A 19,507-nucleotide genomic window follows, 5' to 3' on the forward strand; every position below is an offset into this window, starting at 1 on the left:
ACTTTTGGAAGTGTAATTGGTACTTGACTGTCTTTTAATTTGAATTTCTCTGTTTTTACTAACTGAAAAAAATATAATTACCTCCTGTTATAATACTACACAATTTATTAATGGTTCAACAGGAGATTCATTCAGCGATTTAAATAAGAGAATGGAAAATTTGATTTTTTTCTACATGCAAACAATCAATGCCAAAAAAAGTATATGTAATACCAGTTCTGGCAATGCAACTCATTGCAGAAATAGGATGGTTAGAAATGCCATGCTTTATAAGTAATCAGTGAAGTAGTAATGCACAAGCCTGAATTCTGAAATTTTATTATTATGAAAGTCATAATGTAGTAACAGCCTTTACAAGGGGTTTATCATTTTCCTTCTGAATAACAAGTACCTTTTAAGGTTAATATAATTTTGTGGGCATCTTTACAATATTTTCTTTTTTAATTAAAATATGAAAAAGAATAAAAAATGCCTTAAGAAAAAGAGATAGTGCAAGAATAAGTGGAAGAAAAATACAGGTGATTCAAAGAAACGGGAAATTAAAAAAATTAAATAATGTTAATGAAAAATTTTTTTAGAAAATGAATTTTATTTTGAATTTATGTTGGCATTTTAGGATACATACATTTTAGTTTATTTTTTAAAGATGACATCTTCCAGGTGACCTCCTCTTCTACGTAAACACTCACAAAGTCTCTTCGTTAAATTGTTCATGGTTTGACGTAACATCTCAACTGGAATTTCAACAACTGCTTCTCGGATCTTTGCCTTCAGTTCTTCCATTGTAGCAGGTCTACTGTGGAACACTTTGCTTTTAAGGTGACCCCACAAAAAGTAATCTCAAGCTGAGAGTTCAGGTGATCTGGGAGGCCATCTAATGTCACCATTTCGTGAAATGACATGTTGTCCAAACAATCGGCGTACAGCTGCCATCGATATTCGTGCAGTATGTGACGTTGCTCCGTCTTGTTGAAACTAGGCTGTGTTAAGAATTGGTGGAAATCTCTTTTGTTGTTCCACAACAAAGGTTTCAAGCATGGCTATGTAACGAGCTGACGTCACTGTAATCGCAAGACCGTTGTCATCCTCAAAAAAATAAGGGCCTATAACACCATAAGATGACATAGCACACCACACGGTCACTTTCTGGGTGTGCAACGGATGCTGGTGTAGCTGCATAGGATTTTCTTGTGCCCAGTATCTGAAATTTTGCTTATTAACAAATCCACTGAGGTGAAAATACGCTTCATCTGACATCCACAGTTTGTGAACAAACTCTTCGTTATCATTTATCTTCTGAAGCATTACATTACAGAATTGTGCTCGCACAACTGCATCGTTCGGTTTCAGTTCCTGGACTACCTGCAACTTGTATGGATGGTATTGCAAGTCCTTCACTAACATTCTTCGAACACTTGAACTATGCAATTGTAAAGATGCTGAGACGGATTGACCAATGTGGACTTTGTGTGATAGCATCTTGTAAAGCTTGAACATTCTGTGGTGTACGGACGGTTCGCTCACGGCCTGGAGGTTTCTTTTTCATTACCGAACCATTTCCTCAAAATTAGATATCCATGTTTTAATTGCATGTGCTGATGGAACATGATCGTGCCATCCCAGATTAAAATGACAACAAAATTCTCTACGCGCTCCCTCCACACTGTCATTGTTTTTGTAAAACGCTTTGATAGCAAATGCACGTTGCGCACCTCTCCAAACATCCATGACAACTAAATGGCAGGTTAGGTTAGAGAGGCTGGCGCCACTTAGCAAGTAGTACCGATCGCCCACGGCTACCAACACAACTTTCAAAATTTCCCGTTTCTTTGAATCACTCTGTATTTGTAAAATTGAAAAGACAGGCTTGGATTATATATCACTAGAAACAAGACATTTCATACAAATGTATGAAATAATTTCAACTCCCTACTAGAACATAAACATACAAGTCAACATGCTGATATTTCTTCAAACTACGAGTTAAGATTTTTTTTTAGCTTGTGTCATAGGTGAGATGTTAAGATGCTACCTCAGGTTGAGCTATTCAATCGATAACTAATATTAAAATTAGATGAAAGAGGTTTATGTTGTAGTGGCCAAAACAAGTATCAGTTTACAATAACTTTGTACTTCATAACCAATCATGTTTTTTAAAACCATTTACAAATACTTTGTAACAGGTTACATACTTATCAGATGTAACAATAAGCAATAATAGAAAACTGTAATAAAAAATCTAATTTATAATAAAAAATCTTATTGAAATGTCACCATGCATCATATGAAAACTCATGTAAGATAAAAAGAAGAATCTGCTATTTCATAAGTATTTTCCATTGATGTCTGTAAACATTACGGACGTAAGGTAGCAATATTGTCCACAGGCAATATTAATGTTTTAAGCAATGAAGTAGAGATTGAATATTTCAAGACGCTTCAAACTTTTCTAGTTTCCATTTGCTTCAGAGTCCTTAAAAAGAAGGCTAAAGTGACAGCATCCAAACACAGAAGCAGGAATCCTGATGATACTGCTATACTAACAACAGGCCCACTCAATTGGCAGGAAGCAGTCATTAACTCTGACTTAATGATTTCTTCCATAAAAAACTGTGTTTCAATTGATGATCAAGGCATTTTGTAATTAATTATGTAATTTGGCATTTTTCAACATTTTGAGCAATACTGTCATTTACACGGTTTTGACAAATTTTTCTTTTTATTTCTGAGTTGGATAAATTTAAATTAAAGGTAATGTTGTTTCTTATCTTCTTTCTTATTAACTCTAAAAAAATATTTCTCATTAAAAATCATATTTACTTTAATAATAATTTACTTATGAGTCATTTCAATTTTAAAGATATTCATGTTGTTACTTTTGTCTTAAAACTAAAAAAGATTTTACCGTGAAAATAAAAATGACATGAAATTTTCTTTTGAACATAATAATCATTTATTAATCACATACTGAGTTTATAATTAAAAATATATAAAAACATAATTATAAATTAATGGAATTTAATATAAATTAATTTACTGATATTATGCAAATGCAAATTTTCTATTTCATTCTCTGTACATAAGTATACAACAAAATGAAATGATTATACTGTTGTTTACTGATAAAGTGCACTTCATACTGTAAGCATCATGTAATTCAATCATTACCTAGTTTTTCAATTTCATCAACATCATCAACATCAAGTAATGCTATCTTCTTACCTATTAAAGAAAAATTAAATAGCATAAAATTAAAATCTAGAGAAGTTCCTCTATATCAGAAGATATGTTTATTTTTAACCTATACTAAATAATTAAATTAAATTTGATGGATCTTCGTCAGCTGAAATGATACATAAAAAAAAGAAGAGAAATCAAACAAGAGAACAGGTTGATTTATATATGGATGTAAAGCAATAATGAAATATAAATAGAATTGTTTCAGAAATCTTATAATATCCAATTAAAAAAAGAAGCCTCAGATTGTAATGAAGATCCTTTTGTAGTAAAGTGAAAGTGATAGGTACACACCAAATTAATAGTAATTTCAATACAAAATTCTGAATCTAAGTAATAAGTACTTTTTGAATACGTTGATTCATCATCAGTTATTTAAATAGTTCTCAGGTAATGCTTTATTATCGTTCAAAGTTAGAACAGATAATTATCATTATCAAATGAATTAAAACTAGTTATAATTATGCCAACTATCAAGTATGGTGTATCAATTTACAAAACATGTTATAATTATTCCAGTTCTCTTTGTAAGAGGTTGTTTATTAATGATGAATTTACTGTAGCTTTTGTCAAGACTATTAATATTACAACTCTAAAGTATCCTTTTTAGGATACTTTTAAGTTTTAAAATTTGCATTAAAACTTTAAATTTATAATTTCAAAAGGCTAAGGTAACTTTTTTTTCGAATCATGGTTTCAATAATAATGATAACTAGTAGTTAAAGTCAGGTTGCGATCTGATACTGTCCATTATGGTATAATTTATGGTGGTCAGTTCCTTTTTACAAGATAACAAAAGATAAATTCACTGGTACAGTATTTTTACTGTACCAGTAAAAATATGATATCAAAAAATGATATGGCATTAATTCAATTCATATGCACTACAATATGTAGTGCATATTTTTTGGCCATTATAGGGGAATTTTGGCTTTTTCTTTTGCACAACAGAGATTTTGAAATACACTGATTGATATGTAAATTTTGAAGGGATCAAAGTACTGTGGATGTATACAGTAATCTTTTTGAACTGAAAAAAAACCTTTGATTCTTGCACATTTCATTACAATCTTCTTTCCTTATTACAAATTAAAAAAGGCAATTTTATAATACTGCATCTACATCATAAAAGTTATTGAGAACTAAAATTATACTTGCTCTCAGTATAACTTTTAATTGCAATAATGCAAGTTTAAGTTCTTAAAAATTATCCTATTATGAAATTATCTTTTTCAATACAATAAAATGTATTTGATGTGCTTTTTGTTAAACTGGAATTTGATTCGCAGTTTGTTTTTCTATATTATCCTAACTAATATTAAGTTCTATTGCATGGCTATGATAGAATATCTTATAATTAAATACATTTTACCTCAGTGTCTGTACATTACAGGAAACGCATCAACCAAAACAGTGTTAAAAATGACCCAATAGAATTTTCAGGAAATTTTGTTACTATGGCATCTGCACAGTGAGTAATGAGGGACAATTGTTCTTTACAACAATAATACTGTACCTCTATGTCTAATTTAACATACATTCAGTTTTATGCTCATTTCTTTTGTGAGTGTTTTATACTGTTTAGTACTTCTGTAACAGTAAACTTACATTCAACATTTTGCTTTTGTTCATCTACATTGCAATTCAATGTAAAATGAGCTCAAAAAAGCAATTTTCAGAAAGCACTGTTAAGTCATGATCATATACAACGGAAAGTGAGTTTGAAAAACCAGCGGGACAACGTAATTATGATTTTTTGTAATTATGAAAAAGACTACCGAATTTCTTGACCAATATTACAGAAAAAGATGCTACATTTTCAACATAAACTCCTCGAAGATGAACATTTTCCTGCCACCTTGGTTAGTTAGACAAGTTGAGGGGGGGGGGGAAAGCGGCATTAAAGTTATGGTCTAATAGTGAAAAACTTTCTGCTGTCAATGAAAGTGGTGATTCAATTGACAAAATTAAAAGAAATAGATTGATGAAGAAGAGTACTCTCTAGACCAGCATTTCTCAACCTGGGGGTTGTGGTGTTTTGAAATGGGGGATTGTAAAATTAGACTACAATTTTACATGTATAATTGTATTTTACATAATAATGAAATAATCTTATCAGAAAAGAAAATTTATAAACATTTTACTTACATTTATAAGTAAACATCTAAAGAAAATAAATTAATGAAATGTTGCATTTGTTTTTCATTTAAAGGTTTCTCCATACATGGATCTATGTTAAAAACACAAAATCAAATTGTTTTCAAGAAATAAAAGACAATTCCTATATTTAGTTTTCAGTGCAGCCATAGATGAAAAACCCTTTTTTTCACAGAGGTAAGACATGGTGAAAAACAGATGTGAATTGTAGTTGTAATGTTTTATTGGCAAACATTTCGATGAGCCGATTGTCAATCTCAACTGATAACTTAGCAGCTGCAACACTTTCTCTAAATGGATTCAGTACCAATCTCTTCAAGAAATTACTTTTATCTACTAGGAAATAGTCCGCCATTTATCGATATCCTAGTGATATCGCCACTAGGAAATGTTGTGATGTCACAGGTGGGTGGAAGAATTAAATGAATGAATAATATTTACAAGTGTAAAATAGTATTATAAGTGGGTGCTAGTACCACCACACCCACGCGAATGAAATACAGTATGTGTGCGTGCTTTAGTTAGAATCATTGAATTAAATAATAAAAAAGTATTATATTTAAATAAAATAATAAATATTTTAAATTAAGTTATTTGTGTAAGCTGTGCATCAGAAAAAACTGCACGGGGGAAAGTTCTACAACTATGTTCTCAGGTTTGTTTTTGTTGGCAAGAGCATGTCTGTGAAGGAAGCAGTACATCCATTCTGCCCTTGGTATAAGACAATCTTTTAATTTTTTTCAGAAATCCACTGTTCTCGCCTTTGCACCATCACTACATATCACAATATATTTTGTCCAATCTACATTGTTTTAGTAGCTTCATAAAAAAAAAAAAAAAAAACATCGAAAAGACATTGTTTTGTTGCATAACTGTGTATTGGTTTGCAAAACAACATATTTTCTTTGACTGATCTGTCCCTATTGCATTTATATCTCACTAAATATATGAACTGAGAAATGTTTGCCACATCTGCTGATACATCAAATTGCGTACTAAAGAATTCATTTGAACTTTCTAAATAATCTGACTGCAAACATTGGCAGCCATTTCATCAATTTCCCGTGTCGTTAGAAAGCAAAGTTTTTTCAATCTTTTTTGCTTCTTCCACACCTGTTAAAACCCTAACCATATCAACTGCAGCAGGCGATATGAGGTTTTCTACGACTGTATGAGATTTGGACATCTTAACTATTCTTAATGCTACGAGATAAGCTGCTTCAAGTATACTTTTTTCAGTATGGCTTGATTTATAAATAGAAGTTCGTCGATTTTTCAACATATGTAATTTTCTTTTGAAAAATTCCAAGGTTTTTATAATGTTTAGTTTCCAAGTGGAAATGGCTTCATGCTTTCATCAGAGACAACTTAAAAGCAAACAATGCAGTGTGGCTTTCCATCCAATGAAGTAAAAACATAATTTAGGTAGAGTTCAGTTCCTTTGTTCTTAGAAAGTCATTCAGTCTTGTTTGAAACTTGGGTAGATGTGTTTGTTTGGAGTTTATGTTAGTAGTACATCAATGGGAATGTCGCTTGTGACATTCACATTGGTGGCATCCTGGCTGAGGCTAGACTGAAGTACAAAGCTACATTTGATTAAAGCATTACTTTGAAGTATAAAGTTCCAGGCCTGGATATAAAACAGCACTTTTCTGGGAACATTTTGATTTATTTTTCAACATAGTGACCATTAAGATCTACACACCTAGCCAAGCGTTCCACAAGAATGCTTATGCCAGTTCGGTAGGCCGATTTATCCAATTCCTTAAAATAACTATCTATGGTGGTAATAACTTATTACTGGTGGAAATTCTCTTCTCTCCAAGCCACTTTTTTAAGGTTACAAAGCAACTGTGAAAGATGTTGGAGGAATTTGAACCTAATTCACTAATTTTTGTCAATGTAATGACTGAAGTGCGAGCTGGAGCATTGTCTTGATGGAAAAACACTTTTTTGCCAAATGTGGTCATTTTTTATTAATTTCATTCTTGAGATGCTGCTAAAGGGTCGCATAATATTTACCATTTATTGTTTCATCCTTTTTAAGATAATCAGTGAAAATTATTACATGTGCATCCCAAAAATGGTTGCAATAACTTGTTGACGAATGAAGTTGTTTAGCATTTTTTGGAGTAGGTTGACCTATTTCAACCCATTATTTTGACTGGTGTTTTGTCTTGAGAGTGTAGCAAAGAACACAAGTCTAATCAACCACTACAAACTGATATAAAAATTCCTCTGGATTAAGCTAAAAGAGCTCAAGACAATTGGTTGAAATTCTTTTTCAGCATGATTTGGTCGAGCAAACACAACACCTATTTGGCTCACAACTTGTTCATGCACAAATGTTTGTGCAAAATATTTGCATACACGTTCTGTTTACATGCCTATAGACTCTGCTAACTCATTCACTGTCACTCGTTGATCTGCCAAAATGATTTTATGCACTCTTTCTATCATTTCAGGCGCAGTCACTTCAGAAGGGTGTCCACTAAGTAGCTCATCACTAGTGCATGTTCAACACATTTTATACTTTGTAACCCAGTGTTTACTTATATTTGATGGAGAAGAGTTTCCCAATGTCATATCAAGCTTTTCTTTAATTTCCTTTGCAGTTAACGCCTTTCAGAAGAAAGTATTTTATCACTGCATGAATTTGCAGTTTTTCCATTATCTAAAAAAAACTCCCTAATTCTTCACTTTGATAGACAGTAAATACTATACTATCTGATGCAGCAACTTGAAACTCTGCTAATGCAATGATGTCAAGAAATTAAACTTCTGTGTGAGACCTGGAAATTTTCAACCAAAACTCATATATAAAAGAGAAAAATCAAGCAGCTCTAGATTAGCTGGTGCACTGAAAAACACATTTCACACTGACTAACATAGCTGTGCATTTAAATGTTTGGAACCGTAAACATTTCAAGTGCATTAAAATATCCATTCTAATGAATATAAACAAATTACTTTATTTTGACACACCTTTTATTGAGTACCTAACAAAAGTGTTCTTTTTGGAGTCACAGAAAGAAGAGGAGCTTTATAACACCACCAAAAAGTTTTTAAAAATACCAAGCCAACCTGGGTTTTAAGGTTGGTGTGACAGGATTTTAGAATTCACCAAAGAGAAGTATGTTGTTCAATTCTAATAATAATCAGTTATAAGTTAGAAGCATTCAACAAAAATGCCTGTAATTATAATTTCCACAAAATATAAAGCAACTGAATTACGCTGTTGAAAAGTGGAATGCCCACAGGTTCAACTTCCCCAAATGTAACTGCAGAGTTCGACTAGTCAAGTTGAAATAAAAAACAAAATTTTGGTGACCATTGACAATTTTGAAAAATGAAGATTTCTCATGTTAGATAATCTTCAAGGTAAAGTTGAACAAAGTCATTTAACTTGTTTTATTATGCCAATCATTAACTTCTTAATGATTATTCAGACGAATTTGTACAATTTTCTTTAGTAACTTTATTAACTTCTACTCCAATCTATATTGCTTCAGGAACCTGATTCAAAATTTGCTTTTCAAATGTATCACTTCAAGAAAATCAGTCACTCAAAATTATTTTCTTATTCAATTTATTTTTTTTTAATTTTCTTCTTAATTGAAAAAAAAAAAAAAAATGTAAAAAGGAAAATGGAGAAACTGGGAATTTGTTTTTGAGTTATGATGGAAAAAAATTAAGTTGGTTCTGACATTATTTAAAAGTCTCTTCAGTTTTTTTTTTTTTTACAGAATCTGCTCTTCTGCATCTTTTTCATACTGTTATTTAATACAATTCCAAACCTTTTTTGATTTCAAAACTGATGTTATTTAGAAGTAATATTTATTTAGGAAAAAGTAACTACTTTGTTGATCACACATTAATACTTAAGTTTATATCAACTTATAACATTTATTTTTAAGTAATAGGAATAGTTTAATCACTTGAAATTAAGTTAATACTTTGACTGAAACATATTTACTACACTTAACATCAAATACTTTTTAGTATTTAATGGTTTTTAATCATTTCACTTTTTATTGGCTGGAATCTTTTTATACATGTAATGCCAATGACTCAAAAATAATTTTGTTCCAATTTTAATGGATAATTTTTTTTAATGTATGATCACATGATCCTAAAACCCATTCATATCTAACGTGATCAGTTTATAGATATAATCAACAGTGAAATATTTTATTCTATTTGCTCTATTAATTGGTTTCTTTATATTCTAGTGCAGAATTTTTTTGTTGGCATGTCAAATAATGATAAATGTTAGGTTGTCACTGGTGGGGAAAAACATACTGTCAGTGTAAAAACAATTTTGCTTTTCATACACTACACTAAGTATTTCAACAGAATGAGACTAATTATCCGTAAAATTTATGAAAACATATGCACTCTGTTACAGTTAAGTTTAGAAAAAAATTATTTGTGGTTTACTTCAGTAAATATGTTCAGTAAAACTGAATAATAAGTGTTATATGCATAAGTAATAATATATTCTGAATTATTTGTTCTAATTATTTTTTTTATAAGAACAATTTTAATAAGCTGTGCAGCATTTGAACCCGGGTCAAAACTAATTCAATTAAAAATAATCAATGAAACATCCTGGTATTATCTATAATCATTGATGCGTTTCTAACATTATTTTAATTTTTAAAACTAAAATATAAAACAAATCCATAGATTCTTTACCAAAGTGTTCCTCAATTTGTTTAAGTACTCCAAGGCTTTCTTGAGTGTCCACCAAGTTTATAGCTAATCCTGCTTTTCCAAATCGACCAGTCCTACCAATTCTATGAAGATATGTCTCACAATCAGCTCTTTGACTACTATCAACTGGGAGATCAAAATTAACTACTATTGTTACTTGCTCAATATCAATACCTGAAAACAAAAAAAATACAAAATGTAGTTATAGTAGTACATATTTGTGAATGGTTTTTGCATGTGCCGATGATTAGTTGGCAATGCACTTTTCTACTCAGTAAAGAACTTGTTTATGATATCATCTGCTGTTATATAAGGAGTATGAGTGGAGGTCATTTAACTTTTTAATGCATTGTAATGAACTCAGACTAGTTAATACACAATTAATTATAGGCTGATGGTTATAGACAATCAATATGTTATCATTTAATTTTAATAATTATAACTTATACTTTGTTCCTTTTAGCTGGAAGAGAATAACATAATGCATACGACATGGAACACAAGTGGATGTAAACTTTTAGTACATGGTGCAACATATAGACTAACTGTCACATAGACTATTGGAAACTGGTGTTTGTAATTGCATCATCATACACTAATTAATATGTTTTAATCCTTTTATTAATTATGTAGTTTTTTATTGTTTATAATGGAATGATCTGATTAAATTGAGAGTAATAAGTTAATAAACAGATATTTAAACTTTTACTGAAAAAAAAAAAAACAAATATATATATAAAATTCGCAGAACTTTGGAAACACTCATCAGTTTATTCAGTCAAAACTTCCCTACATCTATGCCTCGTGAAAATATGGAACAAAGAAAAACTTCCAGAACACTGGACCACAGCCCTCATTCATCCATTACATAAAAAAGGGGATAAAACTAATCCGGAAAACTACAGAGGCATATCTCTCCTGGATTGCACATACAAAATCCTGTCGAGAATCATATACAGCCGATGCAAAGACCAACTTGAACTGGAACTTGGGGAATACCAAGGGTGATTTAGGCCATGGAGGTTGCCCGGAGCAAATAATATCCCTAAAACTTATGATGGACTTATATAAAAGACGGAAAAAACAACTAATAATCACCTTCGTCGACTTTAAAAGGGCCTATGATTGTATACACCGACCATCCATGCTGAATATTCTGAGAAACCTGGGCCTTCACCCTAAACTCGTAAACATGATAAAATTAACTTTAACCAATACCCAGTCCAGAGTGAAATTCAGAGGTGAACTCTCTCAACCCTTCTACATAAAAACTGGATTGAGGCAAGGAAACAGCCTCTCTCACCACTCCTTTTTAACTGCGCTTTCGAATTTGTCATGAGAAAATGGCATGAAATAAATCCCACAGATATAAAAATGGGTACTAAGAAAAAACTCCATCACACTAAATTGCCTAGGATTTGCAGATGACCTCGCTCTTTTAGCAAATAATATTCAAGAAGCCAAAACACAAATCATGAGCCTTCAAAACCTAGCACAAAAGATAGGGCTTCATATCTCTTTCGAAAAAAACTGAACTAATGGCCATAGATCCTCTGGTAATAGAGCACATTACGGTAAACAATCAAAAAATTAAAATAGTAAAACAATTTAAATATCTAGGGGAAATAATAACTTATAATTTAAATTATAAGTTAAGTGGCAAAACAGGACAAATAAAATGATTAAATCCTAAAAATTAACTTGGTCAACATATAACAAAAAATGCCTTTCTGCTAAAACAAAACTTAAACATTATAAAACTGTAGTTCAGCCAGAAATCACCTATGGAAGCGAGACCCTTTTCAAAATCACTCAGAAAAACCAAATTGAAAAAATTCTGAAAATAGAGAGGAGAATTGTCAGAACATGTATCAATAAAAAACACCAAAAAGAAGGCCAATGATGGATTGTGCCAAATGAGGTGGTGTATCGAGAAATAGAGCCTGTTACTGCTACTATGTGGAAAAAAAGAATCTCTTTCTTTGGTCATCTCATAAAGACGATATGGAAACAAGACTGTCAAGAAATTTCATTGAAAAGCTCTGGTTCCAAAAGCTAGAAGTAGGATGGATCAAAGAAATTAGAGAAGATATGAAAGAATTGGTAATTTCCCTGACTGACCTACAGAATAAAACTGGAAAAATTACAAAGCTAAAAGACAAAAGCATTAGATTTAAACAAAAGACAGACAAACGACAAAATACAACGAAGAGGGTGTTTACGGATGAAGAAAAGAAAGCAAGATCTGAACGGATGAAGAAATACTGGGCAGCTCGGAAGAGTAAAATAACACGCTTTTCTCAGAAAAGATCCAACTAAAATTGACTTAAGTGGTCCCATGTTGGCCGTAAAAGCATAATATATAAAATTAATAAATTAAGAGAGACAATTTGGAAGAAATTGGTAAATCTGGATATTAACAGAAGATGTAAATTAAAGATGAATTTTGAATTATTTGAGGGACTTATAAAGCTACTGGTAATTATTTGAGAGACTGCAACATTTATTTATGTCAAAAGGTTTGATTATTATTTAATAGTTCTGCATTATTTTTTTGTGTGTAAGGAAATAATTCTAAAACATGGAACTAAATAAATTTTATCTAGCCCATAACATCTCGCTACATGTTTTTACCATTGATTTTTTTATATTTTACTACATTTAATGCTCATCTACAGCTATATACCTATATGCACTTATTAAAACTCAAATTTATTACTTTACACTATTTATTCCAGTTTTTCTTACTACTGTGAAGCACATAAAGCACTTGAGTTACAAGAAGTATTAATGAGAGTTGCTTTTTTTAAGTGTAATAATTCATTATATAGCCAGTCCATGTCGTGAATATAACAAAGGTGTCACTAGTAGGGCTAAATTAAATGTTACTGACATTTCAGTGGGCGTAGCATTGATATTCAACTACATTTGGTTCAATAAAGAAGGTAACAGGAAACCATTCACTATTCACTTTTCTTAGTAGCCTGGCATAGATTTCTTGTTAATCTTAAACATAGTTTTGCAATTTTTGGAAGTGACTTGTTACTTAAGTCAGTGACTTGTTATTTAAGTCAGGTAACAGCAGTTATAGTTATGGTACTTAAGTTAAAAATTGATTAGTATTCAACTTTGTTTTTTAAAATTAAAATAATTTACTTACATGAGATTGTCTTGTTATTGGATCTGAAAAGTTAATGGAAAATCTGTCAGTCCTATTAGGGAAAATCTTTTATGTATTTTTTAATAATTATCTGAGAAGTGAAAAGGTGACTGAATAAATTCACTAACATGCAAAGATGTCATTCAATCTGTCTGAATCACACACTATAAACTAGAATTTACCTCTTGATAAAACATTAGTAGTTATCAAAACTTTCTCCTTTCCTTCACGAAATCTATCCAACACAGCAATACGTTGTTCAATAGTAAGTTCACCAGATAACAAAGCTACAGCATGACCATCTTGTGTCATCTTACTAGCTAACCAATTAGCAGTTTTACGTGTCTGAAATATAATTATAAAAGAAACTTAATTCATAACCTTAATTCTAGAACTGAAAGAAGGAAATTTTTAAAAGGTTATTAAAAAAGGAACATAAACCCCAAGCTAGAAGTTATAAGTTGTGAGGTCTAAAAAATTACAATAAAATTTGTGTAAAGGAAATGAGAAATAGGCATGTTACTACTGGCATTAGACTAGTTCTCCATTTTTCAGCAATAAGTAACTGCAGACTTAAAGAGAAAACTGTTAAAAGTATAACAAAATAACATCCCAGGCGATACTGATATCACCATTTTGGCTGACGGTATGCATCATCCCCACGAGATGACTGCAAAGCTGAACAACTGATGAATTGAATGAAATAACTATCTAAATCATTACTCATTGGGGGAGATTTCAATGCCCACAGCCCAACAGGAGGAGTCAGTCTGCTTGATACTAGAAGCAAACTAACTACTTGAATATTTCCTTCTAGACTCCAGTCTATTCCTTTGTACCTCTGAATATGGTACTAGTTTTAATAGCCATAATGGATCTCTGTTGGCAATTGACCTAATGCTTTGCAGCCTATAAATTGCTCCACATCTGCATTGTTCAGAAGTGATCATTTCCTGATCAAAATCAACAGTGATCACTCTATTTTGCCAAGAACTCCCACTCATTTTGGAGAATAAAATGAAATTAGAATTCTCCTCATTTCATTAAATAATAATTATTTGGTTGTTCCAATTATTGCAATTAAATAACAGAGAATAAACTGCAAAAAATGTCTTCTATAGGTTGAATACAAAGACTGAAAACTTTGCTAAAAGCTTAATAAACAGCTAAAGGCTGTTAATCTACAGACATTCAAATGGCACAAATACAAATAGTTACAGACCCTCCATCTATATTACAGTATCTTTCTCCCGTAATAGGAAAAAATAATAAAAAGATGTGGTCAATAGATGTTTTAGTGTTTACAAGGTTTTTTAAAATTATTCTTAAAGATTTTTGGTAAGACTTTATCAGTCTATATTTTTACAAGCAGAAAAAACAATAACTAGTAAAAGAACAGTTTTATTACAAAGATATTAACTTTAAGCTTTAATTAAAAAAAACTTTCAAATTATACAATTCACTGTTTAATCTGTGATCAGGAAAAGATCATGGATATTAAAGCCAAAAGATTTTTTCAACACTTTGCTGAAGAAAATTACTTAGTTTATTGTACAAATATTGATCAGCTTATGTTATTAGGGTAAATTCATGAACCTGTGGTGTGGCGGCTTTTCAATGATTAAGCATAGATTAAAAGCAGTTTTGCTTCCCACTAATAAATATCCTTCTACACCAACCTGTTATGGAAGTAATATGAGACAAATTTACGATGTTATGAAAATTGATTGAAAAAGTACATTATAAAAAGCATAGTTTGAACATGTGTAGAGATTTAAAAGTAATAGCTCTTTTGTTAGGCATGGAACTAGATTTTACAAAATACTGTTTTTTTTTTTGTGAATGGGACTGCCCGAGCTAGGGATCAGCATTACATAGAAAACAATGGAAGAAACATGAGAACTTAACCCCTTGTAAAATAAATATTATTTATGAGCCTCTAGTTAAACCAGAAAAAATATTTTTACTACGCCTTCATATCAAACTGAGATTAATAAATGTTGTCAGGCTACGAAGAGGAACAGTCAAGGAGTTTTGTGCACAAGGCAAAAATTCCCAAAAGAAGTGAAACAGAAATTAAAAAAGGGATTTTTATTGGCCCACAAATAAGGCATGTGGTCACAGATGAAATGTTTACCTCGGTGTTAACTGATGTAGAACTCGCTACTTGAACATCATTTAAAGATACTTGAGAAAGTTTTCTGATGCACATAAATCGCAAATCAGAACGTTGTGGATAAACTGATAAATTCATACAGAACAATGAGATGTAATATAGACCATTCCCTGCATTCACATCTAGATTTCTTCCTGCTAAACCTTGGGGCAATTTTTGTAATTTTTTCCTAGACACACAACAAAGTTTCGTCACCAGCGCCCTATCACAATATTCATATAGTAAACAAATAAATATTTAAATTAAACAATAAAAAATTAACTTAAAACCAAAACAATAGCATTATAGTGGAGCATAGATGGAGAACACCTACAATGTGAGCAAAAAAGGAAATAAACCACGATGAAATACAACATTAAAAGATGTTAAATTAAAAGACCAAATTATCATCTGGTATATGCCACATAGCATAAATGTACAAAAAAAAATTAATAAATGAAAAGAGATGTATAATTAAATTTTTACATCCAGATGCACAGGCTTAAGAAATCGTAAGACATTCAATAACACCAATACATTGCTGTCTAAGATATTCCAGATATTAGCTCCTAGTTTAAACTTCCAATGCAATGCCGCGTAACAAACATTTTATATAAATATTATTCAATATTTCGTTGAATAATATTTATACCCATAAAAAGTATTTTTTCAAATACAATCTGGTTTTTCTTTATTTGTTTTATAACCTTTAAGAAAAGCTTTGCTTCTTCAGGCAATTCATTTATTGCCATATCCCCACACAGACCTTCAGATGGTGGAGGGGACTTGGAAGCCTGTTTGATTGGATACAGTGCCAGGCGATGATGTTTTTATAGGATCTTAGTACTTTGCTGCATACTTGGTGCAGCAGGAACCTTATGTGATAGGGACTGACTGAATTGGTTAAAGTAAACCACTATTGATCTTTCTGGCAGAAGTTACCTTTTTGCCAGTACTCAATGCTGCAATAGCAGATGTGAGGGACTTTACTCGTTCTGACAAAGCTTCTATTAATTTGGTCAGTTCTTTACATGATGCGCATTCTCTCTCTTTATGTACTTTTTTAAAAAGCTACGAGGGTAAATCAAATACAAACGGAATTTCATTTTTAAAAAAATTTATTTATTGAAAAATAAAAGATTAATATAATTTATTTTTCTACATAGCTACCTGATTTAGAAATACATTTTTTCTAGCAAGAAGGAAGGGTTTTTTTAACACAGCATGTAGAATGAAGTTGGTTAAATCAGGAGCCAATTGGACACAAATTATTCCACGCCCTTGTCATCTTCAAATGGTTGCCCTACTGCAGCTTGTTTAAGTGATTCAAACAAATGAAAATCGCAGGGCAATAGGTCCAGACTAGGGAGGATGAAGACTAGAAGAAATGCACTGGACTCAACTTTCCAGTGCATTTCTTCTAGTCTTGAGACTGTTAGAGATGCAGGATGGGGCCTGGTGTTATCGTGGAGGAGGATGGCTGCTCAAATCGGTTGGTTTCATCTTTTGCGGTGATATGCAGCCCTCACCTTCTTCAACAGCTTGCAGTAGTAAGCATCTCGATTCCCCCCCTCCCCCACGAGCGAAGAAGATCCACCTCGTAGCGTGTCCGGTCACTACACCACCCCCTCCGTTCCTAGCCAGTAGTGGCTTTAACGAAGGACATCTTCTCACCCTCAAACTGATTGCGCACCACAGCTTTCAGTCCAGGCCCCGCAGAGATGCCCTGAGGGACATCTGCATCGGTAAAGTTCACCCCGAGATAGTTTTTCGTGTTTATGCCTTAGAATGAAGACAAGGGACACCTGCAGCTATCACGTCGCCCTCAGGAACTAAGCTAGAAGCCTAACCGCGGAACGAAGACCCCGCACCTAGACCTAACTATTAAAGAGCCACTTTCTCAATGTCTCAGATCCGTACTAATAACCTCAACAACAAACTTTCCCACTAAAGTTTAATACATCGAAATTTAGACCTAGTTCCCTTAAAAACCCCGCTTAATACTCAAAATGAGTTTCTATCTGACTCCGCTCTGGTCTGCCCGGGAGAGGAGAATTAACGCCTACTCCCGCACAGCGCCATCACGGAGTCCCGCGTGACATTCAGAAGCACCGCCGACAGTGTCATTAGCTCATTAGTGCCCCCGTCGGAGCGCAACCGCACCCACCGGGCAAGAATAATCTCGCCCGCCGACAACGGCCGCAACTCCGCCGACAGCGTGATTAAATACATGCCACCAATACATCTAACAGAGAAGACGCTGGGCTCGTAATAGAATGTGCCTATAACATTGGTACCGCAAACGATGAGCCCAGACGGGCGCAGCGTACAACATAATGGCCTCACAAATGCCTTTATAAAGAATCCGCATGGTACGGAAATTCAACCCCCATCGGGATGGACCACTCTACGGACGCCAAAGAAAGCATCAACTGCCTTCTTCTCCACATACTGAAGGTGCTCCTTGAAGAGAAGCCTCTCATCAAGGATAACACCCAGATATTTCTGAAGGGTGACATACCTAATTGAACGACCGTCCATCACAACCCGCGGATGGCGAGTTGCAGCTAAACAGCCCTTCAAAAACATCATAGTGGTTTTCTCCGCACTGAAATTCTCCATCTTATGCTGAAGACTCCACAACCGCAAAACCCTACATGCCTGTGCCGCTCTGAGCTCGATCTCAGCACGCGAACTACCCTCAACCAGCAGCAGCCCATCGTCGGCATAAGCCATGACGCGACAGCCACCGGGCAAGCGCAGCCGCATGAGAGAGTCAAACTCGATGGTCCAGACGAGTTGACCTAATACACTGCCCTGCGGACATCCTTTTGACAGGGTCTTTCCTACTTGCGAACTGCCATCACGAAGGACAACAGTTCTTTCGCTGAAATAACTCGAGAGAGTCCTAATTTCTTTCTGCGTGCAACCACGCTTCTGCAATTGAAACAAGGCAGAGGGCCACCACAAGTTATTAAATGCCCCGGATATGTCCAAGAAGACACCGAGTACATACTTGCACTCACTGCCTGAAGCCAGATCCAGGACCCTAAGAATCGCATCCTCTGTACTCTTACCGGGTCTAAAGCCATACTGGTCGTCCATCAGCATGTGATTCAAAATGAGCCTACTATTAATGCGGAGGTAAAGTACCTTCTCGAAAATTTTTCCAACAACCGGTAAGAGCGTCAGAGGACGGTAAGAAGAACTAACGGTGGGGTCCTTGTCGCCACCTTTGAACAACAGCTTCAAAATTCCACGCTTCCAGCAAGCCGGGAAATACCCGGCAGATAAACACCTATTGAACACCCTGGTCAACGGGCCAAGAACTGCAGGCAGGGTGCGAACAAGGAGCTCCACCGTGATACCATCATATCCGGGGGCTTTATTCCTAGCAAGGTTACAGATTACCTGGCGGACCTCCGCTGCAGTAGTAAGCAGCACTGATTGTGCATTGCTCATGCAAAAAAATCAATGAGCAAAATGCTTTGCCGGTCGAAAAAAATGGTTGAACGAACTTTGCCAGCTGACAGTCGAGCCTTGGCTTTCACTGGGGCTGCCTCCCCTTTCTTCTGCCACACCATACTGGCTTGTTTTGTCTGGGGAGTAATGGTGGACCCATGTTTCATCACAGGTCACGATCAAACTCAAAAATGCATCTCCTTCTTTTGCAAACATTACTGTAAGTCTTTGACAGACCTCCAAATGTCTCAACTTCTGATCTGTGGTCAAAAGACAAGAGACCCAACTCTTGTCACCTACAACCTACACTCTACGGAACTGTAGGTTGTTTGTGATGATTGCTTCATAATTCCCATAACTTATTCCGACCTGTTCTGCAATTTCGAATACTCTCACCTGTCAACCATTGTCTTCAAAAAGAACTGCGTGAATGTTTTCGGCTGTAATGCTGGTCCAAGGACGGGGTCATTTTCCTGATTTTCCACTCGTTCTTGTCCTTCCTTGAACTCTTTATGCCAGGCAAACACATGAGTTCTCGACAATGTTAGGTTCCCGAACTGTGCAGTCAATTTCCAGAAAACTTTTGTCGCTTGAACACCTTCACGAGCAAGAAATTTTAT

At 33.6% G+C, this 19,507-nt stretch overlaps 1 protein-coding gene across 1 annotated transcript in view; it reads right to left on the reverse strand.

Annotated features, from left to right (window-relative positions):
- Positions 1-2,929: 2,929 nt before the first annotated feature.
- Dbp80 (putative ATP-dependent RNA helicase Dbp80) overlaps positions 2,930-19,507 on the reverse strand; it is a 60,890-nt gene continuing 44,312 nt past the window's right edge. Inside the window, exons 8-10 of the mRNA XM_075355387.1 lie at positions 13,453-13,615; positions 10,093-10,284; positions 2,930-3,222 (exon numbers count right to left, since the gene is read on the reverse strand). Of these exons, the coding sequence (XP_075211502.1) occupies positions 3,158-3,222; positions 10,093-10,284; positions 13,453-13,615 (420 nt within the window). The 3' untranslated portion in view covers positions 2,930-3,157. The remainder of the gene's footprint in view (positions 3,223-10,092; positions 10,285-13,452; positions 13,616-19,507) is intronic.

This window comes from Lycorma delicatula, chromosome 2 (genome assembly GCF_047948215.1).
Source record: "Lycorma delicatula isolate Av1 chromosome 2, ASM4794821v1, whole genome shotgun sequence".
Lineage (NCBI taxonomy): Eukaryota > Metazoa > Arthropoda > Insecta > Hemiptera > Fulgoridae > Lycorma > Lycorma delicatula.